This window comes from Hemicordylus capensis, chromosome 5, assembly GCF_027244095.1.
Source record: "Hemicordylus capensis ecotype Gifberg chromosome 5, rHemCap1.1.pri, whole genome shotgun sequence".
NCBI lineage: Eukaryota > Metazoa > Chordata > Lepidosauria > Squamata > Cordylidae > Hemicordylus > Hemicordylus capensis.
Window position 1 is genome coordinate 75,068,720 of NC_069661.1, and position 25,185 is coordinate 75,093,904.

Here is a 25,185-nt window from a genome sequence, read left to right on the forward strand (position 1 = left end):
GTACTAGAGAAAGACATGCTGTTCTGGTAGGTCCAGGTCTTAACAATCACATCAATTTCGGAGGATGAATACAACTGAAGGAAGCCCGGGTGGGTGCGCGGCTGGGGGAATCAGTCATTTGACTTGCCTCTGGCGGGCTCCCCCAAGTAGTGGTGTGCGTGGTTCAGTTCGGGGGCCATAGGGAAAGCCGCCAGACCGGTCCGGAATTCCGGCGGTCCGGAAGGGCGGGGAGTGTCACTTTAAGTGGGTGGTGGTAGTACTTACCCCCCACGCTGCTCTTCCCCCTCCGGCGCTGGTGCATTGAAGAATCTTCTTGGGGCGGCAGAGTTCCTCCCTGCCGCCCCTGCCCCCATCGTTGTCCGTCAGTGCCTTCAATGCAGAAGAGCTGGCGGAGTGCATGTGCCCTTTGCAGTGCGCTCTCGTCTCTGCCGCGGGCGCGCATGCGCCGCGTGACATAGGCAGCGCGCGCCCATGGCGAAAATGAGCGCACGCGCCGCGAAGGGCACATGCGCTCCGCCAGCTCTTCTGCACTGACAGACAACGACGGGGGCAGGGGCGGCAAGGAGGAACTCTGCCGCCCCAAGAAGATTCTTAAATGCACCAGCGCCGGAGGGGGAAGAGTGGCGGGGGGGAATACTACCACCACCCCCTTAAAGTGACACCCCCGCAAGTGCCGGACCACGCTGCGACCGGACCATGCACACCCCTACCCCCAAGGCAGTGTGCCCCCAGACAACTGTCTCCCCTTGCCCTATTATAGTTACGCCCCTGGCGGACGCAACACCTGCCATTTTGTGTATGCATGGTCAGGTAACTGGCACCCAGCTTCAGCATACATGATAAATATTGGCACTCAAAGAGTTAAGATCTAAATATCTGCAGGTTGAGAGTGGGCAGAAATGATCTCCGAAGTAATTTTTGTTATTGTTGAAAAGCAGTACAAGCAAACCTCGCCATTCATGGACACAAGACAGTTATTTCTGCCCACCATTTTGTGACTATTTATTTATTTATTTATTTATTTGATTTGATTTGATTTGATTTGATTTGATTTGATTTGTATACCACCCTTCCAAAATGGCTCAGGGCGGTTTACAATTAAAACAAACCACTAGTACACAGTAAAGAGCTAAAACAAATTAAAAAACAATATAACAATTAACAATTTAAAAACATTTTAAAACAACACTTAAACAATTACAGTGATTAAAATCCCAAAATCAGGTTTTTAATTTTAAAAATAAACCAGATATTAAAACCCCCAAAATTTAGGAAGCTGAGAAAGCTTGGGTGAAAAGATGGGTTTTCAGGTGTTTTTTGAAAATTGCCAGAGATGGGGAGGATCGTATCTCAGCAGGGAGCGCATTCCACAATCTCGGGGCAGTGACTGAGAAGGCCTGTCTCTGTGTAGCCACCAAACGAGTTAGCGGTAACTGGAGACGGACCTCCTCAGATGACCTCAATGGGCGGTGGGGCTTGTAATGAAGAAGATGCTCTCTTAGATACCCAGGGCCTAAGCCGTTTAGGGCTTTGTAAGTTATAACTAGCACTTTGCATTTTGTCTGGGAACCTATTGGCAGCCAGTGTAACTCCATCAGTAAAGGAGCAACATGCTCTCTCCGAGATGGCACAGAGACCAACCTGGCTGCCGCATTCTGAACCAACTGAAGTTTCCAGACTATGTACAAAGGCAGCCCCATGTAGAGCGCATTACAATAGTCAAGTCCGGAGGTTACCAACAAATGTACCACTGTTTTGAGGTCATTGATCTCGAGAAACGGGCGCAGCTGGTGTATCAGCCAAAGCTGATAGAAAGCACCCCTGGCCACCACCTCAACCTGAGAAACCAAGGAGAGGTGCGAGTCCAGAAGTACTCCCAGATTGCAAAACTGTTCCTTTTGGGGACGTGTGACCCCATCTAGAACAGACCGATCAAAATCGTCTCTAGAGTTCTGCCTGCACAATAAGTACCTCCGTCTTATCTGGATTCAGCTTCATTCCCTCATCCAGCCCATTACTGCTTCCAGGCAGGCATTTAGGGAGGATATGCCAGCTCCTGAAGAAGTTGACATGGAGAAGTAGATCTGGGTGTCATCAGTGTACTGGTTACACCCAGCTCCAGATCCCGATGATCTCTCCCAGCGGTTTCACGTAGATGTTAAAAAGCATTGGAGAAAGTGTGGAACCTTGAGAACAGGGGCGTATCTATAGGGGGCAGGGGGGGGCATGCCCCGGGTGCCACTTGAAGGGGGAGTGCAATTTCTTAAAATTAAATAATTAAAAAAAATTGCCACCAAAAACAAAATGGCCACTGAGCATGCTCAAATGGCCTCTGTGAGGCCCTAGGGCATGCCACGCCTAGCAGAGGCCATTTGAGCATGCACAGTGGCCATTTTGTTTTCAGAGGCCATTTTTAAATATATATATATTTTAAAAAATGACCACCGCACATGCTCAAATGGTGCCTGTGAGGCCCTAGGGGACAGTGGGAGGAGGGGGAAACTTTGCAGACCCCCCACAGCCTTTAAGCTGTCCCCCAAAGGGGCTACAGGTAATTTTTTTTTTAAAAAAAATTAATATAATATGTCACTGTACACATATTCAGATTGGCACTATGTACAGAGGGCTTGTGAATACTGAGCTTAAGTTTATGTGCTAAGATTGTATCCATTTGCTCTTACTTTGCTTCTTGTGATAAGTGAGTTAAATGTGATGTCTTAATAATATGGCTATTAATGGTCAGTTGTCTTTGAATCAATGTGAAATCCTTAGTATTAAGGCCCACTGGGAGTTTCTTGCTCTTTCTCTCATTTTTACTGTCTTTCTGAAATACTAGAATATATTCCAAGCAGTGACACAGTTTACTCTGTATATCGTTTAATTATTTTCAGAATATCTGGGAAAAGTCAAATTCTTCATTTATTTTTAAAACTTATGTAATCGTTATGCTACAATGCATAGCAGAGAATTAGACAGGCACTTCTTTTAGTTTTTCCAAGTACAACTCCACATAATATTTGGGGATTTCATGAGCCCCAGCATACTGAAATTTGTCGTTTTCCAGCATTTTAACCTGAGCTATCCAAACAAATTAATGATAGCCCCACAATTTGGATAGTTTTAAAAAATAAATCTGAAGTGGTAGATAGGAGCTTGACCACATGTATGATATTGGTAATTTTTAAAATTTTTAAAATAAAAGTTTTCTGAAATGTGTGTCAGTCAGATGTATGTTGGGGGCGCGGCAGTAGGGATGTGCACGGTCCGGAGAAGTCCGGACCGGCACCGAAGGGGGGCCTTGTTTTTAGGGTGGGGAGGGCTTGCTTAGCCCTCCCGCCTCCTTGCCCCCCCAGCGCCCGTATTGTACAGTATAGGGGCGCTGGAAACCAGCCGCGCCCCCCCCCCCGCCGCGGCGAAATAACCCCTAAAACCAGCCAGCCCTCCCTCCCTCCCAGCTAGCTGTCCGCCCGCCCGCCCACCCACTCACCCAGTCGCTCACCCGGTCGCTGGATAAAAAGCGAGAGGAGCTCCGGCACAGAGCTCCTCTCGCTTGGAAGGCCTCCAGCAGAATGGTGGCTTGCGCGCGCATGCGCGCGCCGCAAACCACGCCGTTCTCCGGAGGCCCGGTCTACCTGCCGGGAAAGGGCCGGGTAGACTGGGCCTCCGATCGCTGGGTAGACCGGGCCTCCGATCGCCTTTTTATCCAGCGACCGGGGTGAGCGACTGGGTGAGTGGGTGGGCGGGCGGGTGGACAGCTAGCTGGGAGGGAGGGAGGGCTGGCTGGTTTTAGGGGTTATTTCGCGGCGGCGGCGGCGGGGGGCGGCTGGTTTCCAGCGCCCCTATACTGTACAATACGGGCGCTGGCGGGGGCAAGGAGGCGGGAGGGCTAAGCAAGCCCTCCCCGCCCTTAAAGACATACCCCCCACCCGGACCCGGACCAGGCAGGGCCGGACCGGTCCGGCAGTTCGGCCATTCTTTGGAATGGCTGCCGGACCGGTTCGGGCACACAACTACGCGGCAGGGGGTGGGGCGCGGCGGGGGGGGGGCAATTTCAGTGCTTGCCCTGGGCGCCGTTTTCCCTAGTTACGCCACTGCTTGAGAGACACCATACTTAAGCTCAGATTTTGAAGAGCAACAGTCTCCAATCAACACCATCTGGAATCTATCAGAGAGGTAGGAGCGCAACCACTGTAAAACAGTGCCTCCCACCCCCAACACCCTCAGACGTTCCAGAAGGATACTATGGTCGATAGTATCGAAAGCCGTAGAGAAGTCCAAAAGGACCAATAGTCACACTTCCTCTGTCCATTCCCAATTGGAGATCATCCATCAGGCCGAGCAAGGCAGTCTCCACCCCATAGCCAGCCCAAAAGCCAGTTTAAAATGGGTCAAGATAATCAGTTTCGTCCAAGACTGTCTGGAGCTGGGAGGCCACCACCCTCTCAATTACGTTGCCCAGCCACGGAAGCTTGGAGACAGGCCTGTAGTTGCTCAACTCTGAGGGATCCAAGGTAGACTTCTCCAGAAGCAGTCTAATAATTGCCTCCTTAAGACAAGGAGGCATCCTGCCCTCCCCTCAGAGAAGCATTTATGATTTCTACCATGATGTTTACAACAATCTCCCTGCTAGATCGAACAAGCCATGTTGGACAAGGGTCAAGAAAACAAGCGGTAGGCCTCACTGATCCAAGCAGCTTGTCCACATCCTCAGGAGTCACAAACTGAAACCGATCCAGTCAAATCACATAAGAGGAGTCGTTGGGCACCTCCAGCTCAGACATCAAATTAATTGTGGAGTCTTCATCTAGGTCAGCCCAAATCCGAGAGATTTTATCTGCGAAAAACTCTTTAAACACATCACAGCAGGTAACTGATGACTCCACATTCTGGTTCAGGGCAGCGGGGGCAGATACTAACCCCCTCCAATGACTAGGAGCCATTTTATGGGTCTTTTAAAAAAAGCTCTGAAAATCATGATATTTTTTTTTTGCATTAAAAAAAAAAAGAGAGAGAGAGATTTTGGCATGGTGGGGGGCATTGCTGGGGTGCCTGAGGCCTGAAGACTACAGGAGCGCACTTTATTTAGCACACTTTTGCCCATTTTTTCAGTGATTTTGGGGCCTCCGGGAAATTAACCCCTGAAATGCCATTGCCCCAAATACTCAGTATTCGTGGTTTGGGTATCCCCAGCACTAGCTGGGAACAGAAACCCCACGAATACTGAAGTTTCCCTGTATATAATGGTCCTCCAAGGAGGCATAGTTCCCTGAAGTACACACTCTATACATAGGAGGCCCAATTATTTTTAAGATGAAAGATATGAGACATTCTAAAGATGTTTTTCAAAAGTCCATGCAGTACAGAACAGTGGGATTTTTTTAAAATAAAGTATGAATATGGATAGTAGAGAACTGTATCCTTACATACGTAAACCACTTTGAGAATGTTTTTGTAGACAATTGGCATGTACTAAATAATAAGCTTAGTTCACTGAAAAAGTCATTTTTCTAATAAACTCTCTTTCTAGACCATGAACCTACATTGTTTTTGCTTATCTATGCTTATCTTATTTCTTGTCTTTGTTTATCTATGACTCTGTGTGTCTTTTTCCATGAAGGCTGAACACTAAGATATTTGGGTTAAGCCCTGTATCTCCCACCATCTACAATATGAAGGTTGGCAACCTAAAAGTACATGCAACTTTCTCTGCATTAATGGTTGTTGCTGTCATATAACAGTGTTATAACCATGGTGAGAGGATGGTTTTATTTAAGTGCCAAAAGAGAGGAATAAATTTGTAACATTCCTAGTCCTGTTTTTGTCCTGTAGACCAGAGATTCTCATCCTTACTTTCATTATTCCCAGCCACAATTACCTTCAGCTGTCTTTTTAAAACAGCAAGAGAAGGTGATGTTTAAGCTTAAAATGATATCATCCACATATTTTTACACTTGATGCGAAGTCATACAGTACACTCATAATCCATGCTTCTGATATCAGAAGCATAATCCATGCTTCTGATATTAAAAAATCTAATTCACACAATGATCTGATCCTATATGTACTCTCATAAATCAAAGACAATAAAAGAATACATACCCTTTTAAAAATGGCAGACCAGTTAAAATATCCCCCGCAAATTCATCCACTATGGTATTAATAACTGGTATAAGTCCTAGATTGGGAAATACCATCTTTGATGCATTGCCTTTATAAAGAAAGAAAGAAAGATATGGCTATAGCAACTATTTAAAGATTTCAATGTCAAACAAGATGTCAATGCTAAATAGATACCATTTTTGCAATATTTACAGGTGTTGATAACATATGGCTGAATATCCTCTATAATAAAGAGGTTGAGTGTGCGCCTGTGTCCCTGCCCGTGTCTTTCTCGGCCGTTCTGGGCATGCGCAGAGCGCATGCCCAGAAGGTCCGAGAAAGATACGGCCGCAGGGACACGGCAGCCATGTTGTTTCCAGGCCAGACGGAGGAGAAGCGGGAGGGGAGAAGCGGCAGCGACGGAAGGAGCCCTGCCATTAAAAAGAACATCGGGACTGAGAGGAGGAGAAGAGGGGAACGGGGAGGGAAGATACAGCAGCGGCGGAAGGAGCCCTGCCTTTAAAAAGGACATCGGGACCGGGAGGAGGAGAACTGAGGACCGGGGAGGGCAGAGGCGGCAGCGGCAAAGGAGAACAAGCGGGAACCGGGGAGAATGAAGGAGAACAAGCGGGAAGGATAACAAACGAAAAAACGAAGGAGAACAAGCGGGAACCGGGGAGGGCAGAGGCAGCAGTGGAGAGGGAGAACAAGCGGGAACCGGGGAGAACGAAGGAGAACAAGCAGGAAGGAGAGCAAGCGGGAAAACGAAAGAGAACAAGCGGGAGGTGCCGGTTGTAATGGCCGAACGCGCGACACATCTCGCGGCATAATCAGCCCCCTCCGCCACTGATGGAGCCCCCCGACATGTCGTCCTCTGGGGCGTCCGTTTCAGAGTCGTCTCCCCAAGGGCAAGAGGGAGTGGGGCAGGGGGAGGGGCAAGGGCAAGAGGGAGTGGGGCGGGGGAGGGGCAAGGGCAAGAGGGAGTGGGCCAGGAGGGAGGGGAAGGGCGAGGGAGTGGGGGAGGGGGGAGGGCAAGAGGGAGTGGGGCAGGGAGGAGGGCAAGAGGGAGTGGGGCAGGGCGGAAGGGGAAGGGGAAGGGCAAGAGGGAGTGGGGGAGGGGCAAGAGGGAGTGGGCGAGGGGAGGGGCAAGTGGGAGTGGGCGAGGGGGAAGGGCAAGTGGGAGTGGGCGAGGGGGAAGGGGCAAGAGGGACTGGGACAGGAGGGTGAGAGGGAGGGGAGGGTGAGAGAGAGGGGTGGGAGGGGGTGGGAGGGCAAGAGATTGGGGTGGGAGGGAGGGGAAGAGAGGCAAGAGTGTGGGGCCAGAGGAGGCGGTGGGCCCAGCTGGGTGGAGGAGAGGGGAAAAACGTAACCCAACTAGCGCCCGTTAATTTAACGGGCTTAAAATCACTAGTGCAATATAAAGTATGACTTGCATATTGTAGCGTGTGTGTGTGTGTGTGTGTGTAACTTTGACGTTACCACACCAGAAACATTGCAAGACAAAAAAATAACAAAGCATAAATATAGCATACCATAAGAAAACAAAAACAAATCTTGTAAAAGTAAGACACTTCCCTTAAAAATAATCCCCAAAGATTTGTCAGAATAAAAAACATCCAACACCATTTTCTATATATCTGCACATTTTGGATTTATGGATTTCAGTAGAACTAAAGACAAAATTACACACTAGTCCGATTCAGATATTTGTCATACAGGGTGTACGGATGTCTGTACACTCATACATGTGTTTGTGTGAATGATTGCACCTGTTTACAGATCTGCACCTGTGTACACTATACACCTGTTGGAAACTTTTGTTGAAAAGCGGTATATTTATTATTTATTTATTTAACATATTCTTATACCACCCAAAACTTATGTCTCTGAGTGGTTTACAAAAATATAGAAACAGAAAAAGTATTAAAATGTTAGTTAAAACAAAAAAATAAAAGTTTAAAATATTACACAATTTAAAAATTTTTAAAGAATATTTTAAAACAGCATTAAAACTATTAAAACAATATTAATTAAAAGCCTGGGTGAACACATGCATCTTTAAAGACTTTTTTAAAAGCTGTCAGAGATGGGGAGGCTCTTATTTCACTAAGGAGCACATTCTAAAGCCTCGGGGCAGCAGCAGAGAAGGCCCATCCCCGAGTAGCCACCAGATGAGCCGGTGGCAAATGCAGACAGACCTCTCCTGATGATCTCAATGGGCAGTGGGGTTCATGATGAAAAAGACATTTTCTTAAATACCCAGGGTCCAAGCCATTTAGGGCTTTATAGGTTATAACCAACACCTTGTATTTTGCTCGGAAACCTATAGGCAGCCAGTGTAACTCCTTCAATACAAGAGTAATATGGTCTCTCCGAGATGATCCAGAGACCAACCTGGCTGCCGCATTCTGGACCAACTGCAGTTTCTGGACTACATACAAGGGCAGCACCACATAGAGCAAATTGCAGTAATCGAGTCTGGAGGTTACCAGCAGATGTACTACTGTTTTAAGGTTGTTCATCTCAAGAAACGGGTGAAGCTGGTATTTCAGCCGAAGCTGACAGAAGGCACTTCCAGCCACTGCCTCAACCTGGGATACCAGTGAGAGGCTTGGATCCAGAAGCACCCCTAGACTCCATACCTGTTCCTTCTTTGGAAGTGTGACCCCATCCAGAACAGGCACATCAAAATTGTCTCTTGATTTTTGACCCCACACAATGAGTACAGGGAGGGAGGTTATGCGCTCTCCTGATGATGCTGACATGGAGAAATAGATTTGGGTGTCATCAGCATACTGATAATACCCTGCACCAAATCTCCTGATGATCTATCCCAGCAGTTTCATGTAGATCAGTGTTTCTCAACCACCGGTCCAAAAAGCGTTGGGTACCAGTCCATAAGGCATAACTAATAAAAACCACACACACCCCCAAAAAATATGGGGGCTGGCGGGAGCCACTGGGAGCTCTCCAGAGAGCGTTTCCAGGCAGCCCTCGCAGCTGGATAATATTCATTTCACTTCCTCGAAATGAACATCCAGCAGCAAGGGCTGCCTGGAAATGAGCTCCAGAGAGCTGCCCGAAATTGTTTTATGGGGGCTGCCTGGGGGTGGGGGCAAGGGGGGCCACCCGCTTACTAACTACTGGTCCAGGAAACTGTGCATAAATAATGTACTGGTCCATGACTTCAAAAACATTGAGAAGCACTGGTGTAGATGTTAAACAACACTGGAGACAATATGGAGCCCTGAGGCACACCATACAAAAGTTCTGATTTTGAAGAACAGCAGTCTCCAAGGGACACCATCTGGAACCTGCCCGAGAGGTAGGAGCAGAACCACTGCAAAGCGGTGCCTCCCACCCCCAACACCCTCAGACACTCCAGAAGGATAATATGGTCGATAGTATCGAAAGCTGTAGATAAGTCCAAAAGGACCAACAGTCACACTTCCTCTGTCCATTCCCAATTGGAGATCATCCATCAGGCCGAGCAAGGCAGTCTCCACCCCATAGCCAGCCCAAGAGCCAGTTTAAAATGGGTCAAGATAATCAGTTTCGTCCAAGACTGTCTGGAGCTGGGAGGCCACCACCCTCTCAATTACGTTGCCCAGCCACGGAAGCTTGGAGACAGGCCTGTAGTTGCTCAACTCTGAGGGATCCAAGGTAGACTTCTCCAGAAGCAGTCTAATAATTGTCTCCTTAAGACAAGGAGGCATCCTATCTTCCCTCAGAGACGCATTTATAATCTCTACCAGGCCTTCTACAACAACCCTGTTAGATAGTATAAGCCATGTCGGGCAAGGGTCAAGAGAACAGTAGGGGTGTGCATGGAACCGCCAAACTGCGGTCCGGCACTGGGGTGGGGTGTAGCTTTAAGCATGGTGCGACGGTTTACTTACCCCTCCCACCGCTTTCCCGCTCTGGCGCCGTAACTGTAGGAGTAATTGGGGCAGCAGGATACCTCCCTGCCGCCCCTTCCCCGCTGTCACTGTAAAAAACTTTCAGGAGTCCTTTGCACACGCACACTTCAGTGCGTGCACGCAAAGGACTCCTGGGAGTTTTTTTTACAGAGACAGCGGGTAAGGGGCGGCAGGGAGGTATCCTGCCGCCCCAATTACTCCTACAATTACAGCGCCAGAGCGGGAAAGCGGCGGGACGGGTAAGTAAACCCTCCCGCAGCTCTTAAAGCTACCCCCCCACCCAAACCGGACCGCCCAGGTCCGGACCGCTCCGGAGGCCTTTACAATGGCCTCTGGACTGGTCCGGGCCCATCCCTAGAGAACAGATGGTAGGCCACACCATTCCAATCCGTTTTTCCACATCCTCTGGAGTCACAAACTGAAACTGATCCAACCTAATCACACAGGAGGGGTTGCTGGACACCTCCACATCAGACACTGAAGTAATTGTGGAGACAGAGTCTAAGTCGGCCCAAATACAAGATATTTTTTCCACTAAGAACTCATTAAACACATTACAGCAGGTAATTGATGGTTCCAGATTCTGATTCAAGGGATGAGGGGCATATGCTAGCCCTCTCACAACCCTAAACAACTCTGCTGGACGTGAACTTGAGGATGAAATATGGGCAGAAAAGAATCGCTTCTTTGCTGCATGTATTGCCTGAGCATAGGTCTTCAAATGAGCTCTATGTCGCAATCTGTCAGATTCAAGATGGGTCTTTTTCCACTTGCGCTCCAGTCATCTATCTCACTGCTTCAGCCCCCACAGTTCTTCCATATACCAAGGGACCTGTTTTGAAGTGGGTTGGAGAGGACACTTAGGAGCAATCATGTCTACTGCCCCAGTGAGTTTGCTGTTCCAATTCTCTAAGAGGGCATCAATAGGATCACCGGCAGAGCCAATACTAAATCCCTCCAATGCTTCTTGAAATCCTATTGGATCCAATAACCTTCTTGGGTAGACCATCCTAATAGGTCCTTCTCTCCTGCGAAGGTGGGAAGTGATTGTGAGTTCAACCTTAACCAGATGGTGTTCCATCCATGACAATGGGTAAATCACAGGATTCCCCACCCACGGAACACCACCCTGATCAGAGTGAAAGACCATATCAAGCATGTGACCTGCAATGTGCAAAGGTCCTGAGACCACTTGAGATAGGCCCATAGTTGTCATGGCCACTATGAACTCCTGAGCTGCCCTGGACAAATTGGTCCAAAAATGAACATTGATGTCCCCTATCATCACAAGCCTGGGGACTCCAACACCAAGTCCGAGACTAAGTCCGTCACCTCTGTTAGGGACTTGTTGAGCAGCGGGGCAATCAGTACACTAACAGAAGTCCCAGTCTATCTCTGGTCCCCAAACTTAAGTACACACATTCCATATGGTCCGACACTTTAACAGGGATCCTGGTATGGGAAAGGTTATTCTTAGAGGCCACAGCCACTCCACCTCCCTGCCCACGGTCCCTCACCCCCTCTTCAACAGAGTACTCTGGAAGGAGAAGCTGGGACCACTTTGGGCCCCCAGCCAAGTCGCTGTAATACATATCAGGTCGACTCCTTCATTCAGTATCAAATCATGGATGGTTTCTGATTTGTTCTGGACCAACTTGGCATTACAAAGGAGCAAGTATAATAATTTGTTGTTGTTGTTGTACAAATGTTGATCATAACGTGTGAATGGGCCTTATATGTTAATTGCTTCATTAGAATTAAGTTTTCATTACTAAATATAACTGTGGAGGAGGGAAAGTGATCTGAATCAGGTTGGATGTGGGGAGAGCTTTAACCCTTCTTCTGCAAAACTTCAGCTGCTATCTGCCCCAGGAGGAACTCTCTCATTAGCATCAATGGGAGCTTCATTCCAGGACAAATAGCAGCTTTAAAACCATGCCTGGGACCATTGCTCCCGATAAATTAAAAAAAATTAAAAAAAAGCACACCTGAGAAAAGGTCCCTAGCCCAGTTGCTTCTAGTTTTTTTACTTGCAGTAAGTTTTTTTTTTTTTTTACACATGGATAAATTAAAAATATGAACCCTTCCCCTGCCTGTCATCTGAAGTTATATACATGCTGCCACCTGAAGATTCTCCCACCTAGTGCTGCTGCCTAGTAGACCAGGACAGTGACTGCTAGTCTGGGGTGCATTACTTGTGAACAATTGTTCAGGCTGTATAGAAAGCTGGAAACAGCCAATTTTAAGGACAGAAGGACTGATTTCCTGAATCAGATCAAGATCTACCCAGTCGTACCATTCTGTTCTAAATCTCAAGAATGACTACACTAGGAATATGCAGAACATTCTGCAGCTGGAATGTTCTGAATAGAAACAGGCGATTTTGAGTGTTCCGAGCTTGGCACAGAATGCCATTGAATTGAAGGGCCTGTTGCGAGCTCAGCAACAACCTTGTTCCGAGTTGGAATGTTCAGAGTGTTTCAAGCATCATTTTGGAATCCAAAATGGCGCTCTTCTGGCCTCCGTGCACACATGGCAGCCATTTGCATGGTCAGCAACACCATGGAAATGGCTGCCAAATGTGCCCAGAACGGAGCCATTTTCCCCCAAAATTAGCGCTTGGAACATTCTGACTCACGACAGGGTCATTTTGTCTGAACAACCAGCTCGACTAGTTGTTCCAATGGAACGTTCAGGGGATTTTTCATTCCATTCCAAGTTTGGAACAGAACACAAAATCCATTTTGTTCACATTCCTAGACTACAAAGACCACTTTTGGTGCTAATAAGCAGGCCATATACTGATGGCTGTACCCTGGTACCTGGTACTAAGAGCATTTTGCCTCTGAACTGAGTGGTTTCATGAAGCAATAATGGATAATAGCTGTTAGAAGATCCGTACTCAGTGGCTAGGGCTTTAAAAACAGGCAACTTGTTCCACGTGCCCAATGGGGCTTGAGTTTGTGTTTTTCAAACAATAGCCATTCATGTCTTATGCCAAAACACTTTTGAAACAAAGGGGCTTGCTAGTTGCAATCACCACATCAGCTCTGTGTAACTTTCATTAACTATTTTGCATTTACTGCCAATCAGCTTTGCCAGATGACACCAAATCCAAGTATAATGACAGAGATAAATGTTTCGGAGTTGTAGCCCAACAATAGCTGTAGACTCAAGATTGCCTACCCCTGTTCTAGGCTGAAGGCTATTTAACCTACAGGTCTTGAAAAGCAGACAGATTTCTACTGTGAAACATTTGTTTACTGAAAAGAAAGGGATACTTTTCTTGTAAATAGAATGTATACATATACATACATATATTATTCATATACTTAACAACATTTAATAGGATTTAAAGCTCTCTTTTAAAGTACATTAAGACAACATTCAATAAAATGCGATGTTCAGACCTTTTAGGTTCAACATATCTTTATATGTCATGAGTTGACAAGTTGCTCAGGAGATCATACATATAGATTCATGTTTGCAAATATAAATATTTGATGATAACCTTTTTCTGTAGGGGATTTCCGGATGACGAGATTTGCAATGCGTAAAGCGTTGCAAAGTGTGATGAAACAGTGCAACGGTTTAAAACCGAGAATAAAGCGTTCTTCAATACTTAGTTGTAGGCTGGTGGCCATTCATATTTTACGTCCATTGCAACATGTTTTCAATGGAGGACTGTTCATATTCACCTCAAAATGCATTTATCTGCCCCTCCTCCTGCTCCATATGGGCCAATAGAGTTGCGGGGTGTGTGAGTACATGACTTTTTTTTGTAACTTCTCGACTGCCATGCGCAAATCCGCAAGCATGGGGAACTGCCATTCCAAATAAAAAATCTAACTTTCTAGTGCATCATTCCAGTTTTGTGCAAGCAATAACCAGGGGAAAATTTAGAAAAGAAAGAGTGGGGTACGTGAGGAGTGACAAAACAAGGGAACTGCTTATTGTGGGGAGGGAGAGAATCCTGTGGCAACCCAAGAAGGGGGAAAGACAGGATCTGGCACGCCTCCAGAGGAATAAATAAATAAATAGTAGGGAGGAGGCAGAGGGGAGGCGAGCGCTCCTCCAGTGAGGGCTGTGGAATTGCATAGAAATAAATGAATCATGATTCAGTTCAATGGGCTTCCTTTTAAGTAAGTGACTGTTCTCTCTCCCTGTCCTTTGCCTTGTAGTAAGCAAGTGGGATTGCACAGAAGTAAATGTTTTAGTTCAATGGGCTTCCTCTTCAGTAAAAGTGCACAAGAAAGGGTTGGATTCAGAAATCTGCTCAGCTGCATTAGTATGAGTCTCTGGCCAAAGTAGCAAATTAAAAGGGGAATGCACAAAAGAGCATCTGTGCCCATAGTTCTACCTGTCTTTCCTTCCCATCTTCTTTCCCCCCCTCCCTTCAGTCCCAGTCCATTCTCCCACCCACCCCCCCAGCTTCAGCCCCAGTTCGTTCTTCCCATCCCAGTCCACTTTCCCTTGCTGGCTGGCCTCGCCAGCACTTTCCTTCCCTGCCCACCGGCCTGCCCGGCACTTTCCTTAACCGCCCGCTGGTGGCGCTTTCCCTCCCCACCTGCCAGCAGCGCTCTCCCTCACCGGCTGGCCTGGCTGGTGCTTTCTTTCCCTGCCCGCTGGCTGGCCTGGTTGGCACTTTCCTTCCCTGTTCGGTGGCTGGCCAGCCTGGCAGGCGCTTTCCCTCCCCACCGGCCTGCCAGCAGCGCTTTTCTTCTCCACCCGCTGGGGGTCCTTTCCCTCACTGGCCAGCCTAGCCAGTGCTATCCCTCCCCGCCTGCCCACCACTGCTGCCGCCACCATTTTCTTGCCCCATTCTGTCGCTATCAAGGCAGCTGCTCGCAAACTCTCACAAGAGTCTGCCACACATGGGATTAGCAACGGGTATGACTTGGAGAAATATATATATAGAAATATATATAAAGATCTGTGGGGAGGAAAGGAGGGAAAAGCCAAGATTTCTCCCAGCATGTTTCTCTTTCAGCGAGGGGGCGGAGAAAGCAAGCACAGGAGGTGGGGAGAACTGTCCACACTGCAACATACTGCAACACATAAACTCATTTGTATGCCTCCCTACCACAGAAAAATACAGCTACTTTCCTGCAACGCTATTAGTGTTTGAAGTGAAGGACTCTGAGCTGTCTCATGTCTCAGTGACAGAGGGGGACAGATTAGTGAGTCAGAGGGGTCAAGACATTGGTCATCCCTTCTCTACTATCCCTTTGATATGCAGATTGCTACTCTCAGGGACTTCCTGCCTGCCTGCCTCTTCCTCTTCCCCTTTCTTCTCCCTTGCAACACATATGATCCTCTCTCCCTCCACCATGTGTGCAGAGTTGCAGAAACCATCCCTCTGCATCCAGCTAGCTAGCTAGATTAGAGATCCTATCTCTCCACTTTCCTATCTAGAATGGAGTTCTCCAATAAAGACACCTTATATTGATTTGAAACTATGAACTGGCTCCAAGTTTCTTTTACTCTCAGCATACATGCATGCCTAGGCAGACTCCACTGTGTTGTGCCTCTGCACACTCTGCTGTAATAGAAGGGTATCTCTTACCAGAGAGAATTCCCAACCATTAACACATTATAGGGTCATAACATATCATTAAAATTAGAAACAAGGCACCAGAAATATGGATGGCACCCTGCTGACAGCACAGAGAGCGCAATGTCAAAACACTGGCAATATGGAAGGGCACTTATGGGATATGTAGCATTGTGTAATCTGTTAAACGCTCAGGTCAGTTCATTAGAAAACCATTTAAACTATTGCATGACTATATAAAGTTCTATCATCAATATCAATATATAAACATTTCACAGTACACACACACGCGAAATAATTGCAACTCTATTCTACCAATCTGATAATGTAGCTCCAAAAGATGTTACCTTCACTAGGTGAACATTTCTCCTCAAGAAAATGGCTAGGAGTTGTTCTCAGAGGAAAAGATGATCCAATATTACATGTCCCAGAGTCTCCTGTGATATGCTTCCACAAAAATTCATAGTCTCTACTAATCTTTTCTCCTATATCCAAATCAAACCCTAAGAAAATCATAGTAAAAATAATATTTGATGTTAATTTTTATTTTAAAAAATTACAGAATTTCACAACTAATAATAAACAACCTGTTCTGTAAGGGTCAGATTTGCATTAGGACCAAAATCTAACATAGACTAAAACCAGATATTTGGCAGAGACCCTGGTCTGGGAACTGATGTCATTACTGAAGTTCCCAGGCCCAAGTTTTCCACCAATTCTATATGGAACTCAAAGTAGCATTTCAACACTTTTAAACAGCAACCCATTCCAAGTGAAGGCAAGAAACTAGCAATTTTTACCCACCCCCTTGCCTCGTGTAACTTGCCCTTTTAGCCTATGTTTCACAAGGAAAGTAAGCTTAAACCCAACATTCTGTTTGTGTGTATATCTGTGTGTGTGTCCCCACTATGAACTTCGCAATGCCTGGGCCAATATAAACCAAATTGAGCAGAGTTGTAGGGACACATAGGGACACTTCAACAGCATAGTTTGTGATGATGTCATCCATCCAAATTCAAGATGGCAGACACATGAACATTTGAGGCATAAGTGGGTTATTGTGAACCACCTAACTGATTTGAACCAAATTTGCGACAGATGTAGGGAAACATAGGAATAGATCAAGGACCTAGTTTATAATGTCATCCACCCTGATTCAAGATGGAGGACGTGTGAACAATTGAGGCACAAGTGGTCTAACTTGTGGACTGTCTAATCAATTTGAACCAAAATTGGGACAGTTGTAATGAGTGACACGTAGGGACATGGTTTGTGATGATATCATCCACCCTAATTCAATTTTTATTTATTTATTTGATTTCTATACCGCCCTTCCAAAAATGGCGGATGTGTGAACGTTTAAGGCTGAAGTGGGCTAACTTGTGAGGATGGAGATTATCAATTAATATTATAGTTCAAACAGATTAGTTATTACCAGAACAACTTATACTTTTTAAAGACCACTTAGCTGGCTGAGAATGCAGTCATTCCCAACAGAAGGAGAGAATATATTATAATATCAAAAATCCTTTGGTTTAAGATGAAAGTTAAGGTGCTTCCAATTTTCACCCATGCTCTAAAAGGTGTAGATATTGCAAGTTAAAGTGTTACCCCAAAGCAGTAAAGACTTCATATTTTCTTATTTATGTTGGCTTTTCCAATTAGGCTCCATGCACCCACAATGTGCCTTGGTCTTTCAGCTCTATATTGGGCTGTGGAGGAATGCATCTGCACAGAAATTCACTCAGGTGTCACTTTTCCAAAGCACTACATGTGATTAATTTCTGCCTGATTCGTTCCTCAACAAAGAAGTGTTTTTCCTAAATGCCACCTACTATAGTAAATGTCCAGGCAGAAATTAATCTCAAGGTCGTGCCTCCCTGACGATTTATATAGGCTTTCGTTTTCGGTCTGGATTGTCACCGAGCAACCGCAATTATGGGCAAGAAGCCCTTGAGGGCATGGAATATGGCCAGCAGTTTTAGGTAATAGATGTGCCGACCTCTCTCTGTCAGCATCCAATGGCCGCTTAGGTGAAATTTGTTCAAATGAGCACCCCAACCCTGCTCCAACGCTTCGGTTGTAATCACCCAGTGCAGCTGAGGGACCTGGAAGGGGGCACCAAGACCCAAATGACGAATCTCAACCCAACATGCACAGCTTCCTGTACCCTTTGAGGAGGCATGCATTCCAATTGAACCAAGTCCTGAAGGGGGTCGAACACATCCAGGAACCGCCACAGAATGATGTGCATCCGAAGGCGCACATGTGGGAGCATGTACGTGGTGGCAGCCTTATGTCCTAACAGGCAATGCACTGAGTGCATGGTTTGCAGCCCTCCAGCTAGGAAAACGGAGGCCAGCTGTATCAGCATCTCTACGGGGGCTTCTGGGAGGAAGACCTTCTCCAGGCCAGAGTCGAAGATCAGCCCTATAGACTGTATCCTGCGGACAGGATCCAGCTGGGACTTATCAAAATTGATCTGTAAGCCCAGACTCTGCACAGTATCTATGACCTTGTCCAGGGCATCTTGGCTGGAACTCGCCAGGATTAGTCAATTGTCCAGAAAAGGTAGGATCTGTATTCCTTGCTCCTGCATAAATGCCACTACCGGAGCCAGGCATTTTCTAAAAACCTTTGGGGCCGTCGTGAGACCAAACAGCAAGGCCTTGAATTGATAAGGGATTCTCCCTATCTGAAAGCGCAAGAAACAGCAATGCTGAGGGCGTATTGAGATTTGGTAGTACGCATCTCTCAGGTTGCCATGGCTCAGACCTCTGACTCAGAAGAGTCAGAGGAGGAACGGGAGGACTCAGTTGGGAGTGTGGGCTCAGAGGCACAGCAACAGGATTTGGCAGGGAGAACAGACTGGAGCTGAGAAATCGGGACAGCTGCCAGACATGAGAGCTGAGGAGGCTGATCAGGAGGAGGTGGGAATTTCGCCTGTCTTGAGAAGACGTCTCAAGAGGAAGGATCAGTGGGAGACACGCAGGCGCAGGATATCACAGGAGAGGAAGTAGAAGTGCTGACTCAGGAAAGCCTGATTGGCTGCCGGTTATCTTAAGCCCTATATTAAGCAGTCTGTTAGTTGCACAGATTGCTGCTAGCAACTTTCGCTTAATGCAGACCGTGTTCCTATTTAGAATTCCTCAACCTTTCGAGGACCAGTTTGCCCTTGTTCTATTCTTTCCTGCTCTGTTGTTTTTTGTTCCGTTAATTCCTTGCTCTGGTGTCCTTTGTTCTATTCATTCCTTGCTCTGTTTTCTTTTCAGTTATTACTCCATTATCATAGAGGGGGGTACCTAGATTAGTTCAGGGGAATTTATTCGTTTACTACTATTTTTCTTTGTGAGTCTTTCCTTTTCCTTAATGCAGCTTCGCTGCTACTTTCTGTTTAACTCACAGGGGGAGAGCTGAATGGGTTGTAAATCCTGTTGGGTTAGCCAAGCTAACAGATTTACGACACAGGTCCAGGGAGACCATCCACATGTTCTTTTCTAAGAGGACCAGAATAGTTGGTACCGACAACATTCGTAAACACCTGTACACAAAGTGTTTGTTCAGGGCTCTGAGGTCCAGTATAGGATGCTGACCACCGTCTGGTTTCAGAATGATACAGTACCTGGAATGAAAACCAGGGCTCTCGCCATTCTATGTGACCCTTTCTATCGCATCTTTCAAGAGGAAACTGGAGACTTCCTTGTCCAACTCCAGAGTCGACGGAGTAGTCATGACCCCGGACACAGGTGGCATCCTGTAGAACTCGAGAGTGTAGCCCATACGTATGACCGTGAGGACCCACTGATCTGCAATCACCTTGTCCCAATTTGCCGCAAAGGGAGCCAGGTGAGTCCGAAAGGGGAAAGAGTCATTGCTTCTTTTGAAAAGTATGCGGACGCTGTTTCTGAAAAGCCGATTTACTAGGTTGGAACCCAGACTTATATCGAGGCTGGAACTTGAAGTGAAAGGAATGCTCCAATGAAGACTGCTGCTGCAGAGGGGCTTTCGGATGTTGATAAGGGAGCCACCTGGATGGCCTCTGCGGCTTAGGGGCAGAGGAAGAGTAGGACATCGATTTTGCTATACTCCTCAGCTTCTGCACCTTCTGTAGCGTGTCATCTGTTTGCTCCGCAAAGAGGCTAGAACCCTCGAAGGGAAGATCTTCAATCCTAGTGCAGGCCTCATAGGTCAGACCAGACGAATGCAGCCAGGCATGCCTCCTGAGAGCCACGGCCATGGCCATCACTTTAGTTGCACACTCCACAGAGTGTCTAGCCGAGTAGATCTCTTGTTTCGCCATCTGCACTGCCTCACGGAGGAAGGCTTTAGCCAGATCATGTTTGTCCTGTGGCAGGAGATCCAAAAAAGGAGGCTACTTTCTCCCACAAAAAGTAGTTGTACCTGGCATTATAGGCCTGGTAATTGGCCACCAGCAAGTGGAGAGCCGAAGCCAAGTAGAGCCTCCTCCCAAACTTCCTGCCCTCCTTATCACAGGGTGCAGATTAGACTTCTGCAGGGATAACTCCACCACAATGGAGTTAGGGGTGGAATGGTTCTTTAAGAAAGTTGTATCATCCTGCATCTGTACCCTGTAGAAGTTCAAACTTTTTTAGATTGTGAGCTCTTTGGGGTCAGGGATCCATCTTATTTATTTATTATTTCTCTGTGTAAACTGCCCTGAGCCATTTTTGGAAGGGTGGTATAGAAATCAAATGAATGAATGAATGAATGAATGCCTGTTGGGTTGGGAAAGTGTTGCAGGCTTTTTCCAGTGCCCTCACATGACTCCCAACAGGGAAGTGTTAAGGGGCAGAGAGACCAGTACCTTAGCCTCCACATCAAAAAGGCTAAATAAGGGTCCATTTCTCTTCCTGCTGTGTACCAAGGCTCACACCTAGGGCAGAGACCATGTGGGCCACATAGGCCGAGTATTGCTTAAGGTCCTCTGATGGAGATACTGACTTAGAGTCTGATTGATTGTCCATAGGGGCAGACCCCAGGGATCTTAGTATTCGAGCCCGGATAGCCAGGTTCGCTCTCACTGTCCAACTCGGGAGGTGCCAAAGAGTCCTAGGCCGGAGGACTTGTCAGGTGAATAAGGTTCATCTTCGGAAGTAGTGTATTCCCACTCTTCGGTTGCTACCAACAGTTCCCGACCCTCATGGGTGCGGTCAGGGGTCAGGCTAGGAGACACCTCAGCTGCCTGGGAGATAGGCCGGCGTGGAACTGAAGAACTCGGTATCAGAGGAGCCAGTTTCATGGCCAGGTGACCATGAGATGCCTGGTACACTGCCGCGCCATGTCCCAAAGCCAACTTTGGTTTCCTAGCCAGCAGGGCCTCTGAAGAAGGGACTCGTGTAGGCTTCTTCTTTTTAGGAATAGGCAAGAGGTGTTGACCTGACGGCAGATGCAGAACCAAACTCGGCTTCTTCTTCTTCTTCGGTATCTGTACCGAAGAGACTGAGGGAGGGTCCAGTACCGCAGGCAGAGGATACTTAGACAAGTCGTCTAACAGCACTGACAGGACTGAGACCACAGAGAGGTCCAAAACAGGCGCCTCTGAGACCAGTACTGAGGCCAGGAGTTCTTGCTCCATAGAAGCAGAGTCCGATCTCTCCGATTGCATCGAAGAAGCCAATCTGAACAACTGCTTCAAGGATAAGGCCTCTGACGAACAGTACCACAGGGCAGCACGCAAGCGAGAAGCCCTATTCTTTCAAGCCTGTTTCGTAAACCTTTGGCAATGAATACAGGTCTTGACAATGTGGGATTCCCCCAGGCAGAAAAGACACTCGGTATGAGAATCGGGGGAAGGCATCTTAGATCCACTGCGAACACATTTCTTAAAACTCTTCGTGCCAGGCATAGGATACTGCAGGCCAGTCAGACACTCTGTCCCAGCCGGGATCGGAGCCACGGAGATATGGGGGGCGGGCATTAAAATAAAAACGCCAAGGAAAAAACACACACTACTGCGCAAGATAAAAAATAGCAATAATAGAGAGGAAAACAGGAGAAAAACAACAAGAGGATTCAAGGATTAGTCCTACTCGTTGCCGAGCTGAAGATTCCACAAAGTCTACTGAAGCGCGGATGATGAAGACTGAAGGGATGTGGAGTGTCACAGCTGCATATAGCAGCTGGGGGCAGGGTTCCCTGCCCAAATCAGGAGAATTGAGCTTGTTAGGTTCCGACAAGGTCTCTGCACAGGCACATAGCCCATTGGTGTAAAAAACAGAGACCACGTCGAAGAAGTAAACTTTCTTATTATATAAAGATAAGAAGCCTGTTGATTTGTCTCCACCCCACACCTATAAGCCTTTTCACTCTACTGAAAGCTTTTTGGGGTTTTGTAATTTTTGATAAACGTGAAGGGCTGTTGTAGTGGACCAAGCCATACCAAAAATCCACTTGGTGGCAGTGGTCAAAAGTTTGGGAAGAATAGAGAGCTGTTCCTCCAGATTGCTCACCTTATTTATTATTTCTGTATGTAAACTGCTTTGGAAACTTTTGTTGAAAGGTGTTATATACATATTTGTTGTTATTATTGTTTGTCTCAACACATGTTGTCACATTCAAAGGTCGTTCACAAGACTAAACTTACCCAGCCCGGGGAGGGCTGGGGGGAAGGTAACCTTCCCCCACATGAACAGCATTGATCCTGGGCCTCCCAGAGCCACACACTCACATGACCAGCATGCAAGTGCTCCAGGAGCAACGGGGAAGGGGAGCAAGCTTGGCCTCCCACATCCCACAATGCACAGAGCACAGTGCATTGGAGGATTTCCCCACTGCCAGGTCCTCTTGCCACAGGCAGCCCAAGCATTCACACTTCCAGGGAGTGGGGTAGAAGAGCGCACCTCACTATTAGCCTGGGTACAAAACACAGGCTATCTCAGTACAGAGTGCTGGGACTGGGACCAATCCCAGCTCTCCACATGACCAACCCTACCGAGGTATGGTTTTGCAAGCCTGAGTATGGCTAGTCCTGTGAACGACCATTCCCGCTCTCAGAATAACTACAAATTCATGACAGAGCCCCTGGTGGCGCAGTGGTAAAACTGCCGCCCTGTAACCAGAAGGTTACAAGTTCGATCCTGACCAGGGGCTCAAGGTTGACTCAGCCTTCCATCCTTCCGAGGTCAGTGAAATGAGTACCCAGAATGTTGGGGGCAATATGCTAAATCATTGTAAACCGCTTAGAGAGCTTCGGCTATAGAGCGGTATATAAATGTAAGTGCTATTGCTATTGCTATTTTATGGTGGATGATGTTGGTGGAACATACTCCCTCCCTTATTTGGCTTGGCTTTAATAAGAGTAACTGATTGCTGCCACATTTTTTGTTCAATGTTCCCTACTGTCCCTCCAACTTCAGTCTCAGTTTGCATTTCAACATAATCAAAGTAGAAGTCCAATGTCTTTGATTTCCACAGATCAATTGGCAAAATAAATTGTAATTACAATAGCATATCCACCACTTGCAAACATACTATTAATATTTTATTATATATTAAAATAATAAAATACTTATCATTATGTTTTATTATTTTGAGGCTTTGAAGAAGTTCATTTTAAACACTTGTAAGGAACCAAATATCGGTTCTCTGACATTCTTCTGACTGCTGATACTGCTTTGGGCTGAAGTGTGGGTAAATTAGTATCAACTGGAGAACTTTCTGCCTGAATGTGCCTTGAGAATCTAATGTAGGTTTTTTGTGGACCACAGTTGGATGCTGTGAAATGCTAATATACCACATGGCATTAGAGATGTGCACAAATCATTTTTTAAAATTCAATTTGTGCCCCAAACAAATCACCCCTGATTTGTTTTGGAGCCAAATCTACCCCCTCCAAATCACCCCAGATTTGATTTGTATTTGCTTTGATTCAATTAGGATTCGGACCAATTCAGACCACTTAACAAGGTCCTAGGGGCACCAAATTTGGTTGGTGGGTAGGTCCCCATGGGTGTCACCTACCATCCAAATTTCAAGGCAGTGGGACACTTGGTTGGTTTTTAATGAATGTTTTTAGTTTTTACTGATTTTGAATATCTCCGCCATAGGAAACAATGGGGATTTGAAGTTGCCATATCCTAGCCCTAAAATGGATCCCCAGCTTTCATTAAAAATAAAAAAAGCTAAGCTCTAGCCCTTGTAGAAGTGGATTTATGGAGCAAAATGTACAGTCATTATTTTTCAAGTGTTTGGATTCTTTGGTGTATAATAACTTTTCCTCATAATGAATCCCTATCAGGATTCATTGCACACCTTCATTTCTTCTGTTCATTTTGACTGTCACTGGACAGTGCCAACTGTCAATTGCCATGTGCCAACTACACTCTCCACACATACCTGCAAGGCAGTGGGATACTCATTTTAATTTTTAGGAATATTGAAATGTTTAGATTCTTTGGTTTAATAACCTTTCCTCATAATGAATCCCTATGAGGATACACCTTCGTTTCTTCTGTTCATTTTGACTATCATTGGAAAGTGCCAACTACCTCCCACACACACACACACACTGGGGTACTCAGTTTATTTTTTAGGTATTTTTGAAGTGTTTAGATTCTTTGGTGTCTTCATTACAGACCTTCATTTCTTCTGTTCATTTTGACCCCAGTGTTTTGCAGGTGGGGGTGGGGAATTAGTGGCATTGCATGTTCCAGCTACCCCGCAACCCACAAGCCACTGGGTACTCAGTTTTTATTGTAGGAATTTTTGAGGTGTTTAGACTCTTTGGTGTGTAATGAATCCTCACAGGGATTCATAATGAGGAAAGGTTATTAGACACTAAAGAGCCTAAACACTTGAAAAAGAAATCCTAGAACATCAACTGAATAGTACCCCACTGCCTTGAGGGTGGGAGTGGGGTGTAGTTGGCACATGGCAGTTGACAACTGGAACTGTTGAAAAGACAGTCAAAATGAATAGAAGAAATGAAGGTGTGTAATGAATCCTCATAGGGATTCATTGAGCGGAAGTTATTATACATCAAAGAATCCAAACACTTGAAAAATAGTGACCACACATTTTGCTCCATAACTCCACTTCTTTAAGGGCTAGAGATTAGCTTTTTTAAAAAAAAAAGAAAAAGAAAGAAAGAAAGTTGGGGATCTGAGGGAATTAATAGGAGGGATCCAAATCTTGAATCAATTTGAATTGAATCAAGCGAACTTCGATTTGTACCTGAATCTAGCCAATGGACCACAGGGGTGATTTGTTATGTCTCCAAATCACCCGAATCAGCTAGATTTGGGTACAAATCGATTTGTACCCAAATCCACAAGCACATTCCTACATGGCATTGATAGCATATTTTCATAGCAACCCATTTCTGGTATGCTGTGGATAATGTTAAAATGCATCCAGCAGGAATCCAGCAGCTGCATCTGAAGCAAGCAAGTCTAGATGCTGCACCTGTTGAATTTCTGGTTAGAAGCATCTCTCTCCACCAGTTCAGGGTCAGGCTGAAAGTGCCATTGTAACTGAAGATGTCATTTTAATTGCTTCACAGCACCCTGGCACAAACATAGCATCAGTAAGAAATATTTAGGGGGTCTAGTGGCAAAGTGAGCATCAGTGGTGGTGGGCTCTGGGGCCAAAGCA

General features: G+C 46.3%; 1 protein-coding gene across 6 annotated transcripts in view; it reads right to left on the bottom strand.

Moving 5' to 3' along the window:
• Positions 1-25,185, bottom strand: part of DDX60 (DExD/H-box helicase 60) — a 147,706-nt gene that overhangs the window by 86,976 nt on the left and 35,545 nt on the right. For all 6 annotated transcript variants that reach the window (XM_053253119.1, XM_053253118.1, XM_053253121.1 and 3 more), the window contains 2 exons: positions 15,921-16,076; positions 6,100-6,208 (listed from right to left, as the gene is read on the bottom strand). In XM_053253119.1, coding sequence (XP_053109094.1) covers positions 6,100-6,208; positions 15,921-16,076 — 265 coding nt within the window. The remainder of the gene's footprint in view (positions 1-6,099; positions 6,209-15,920; positions 16,077-25,185) is intronic.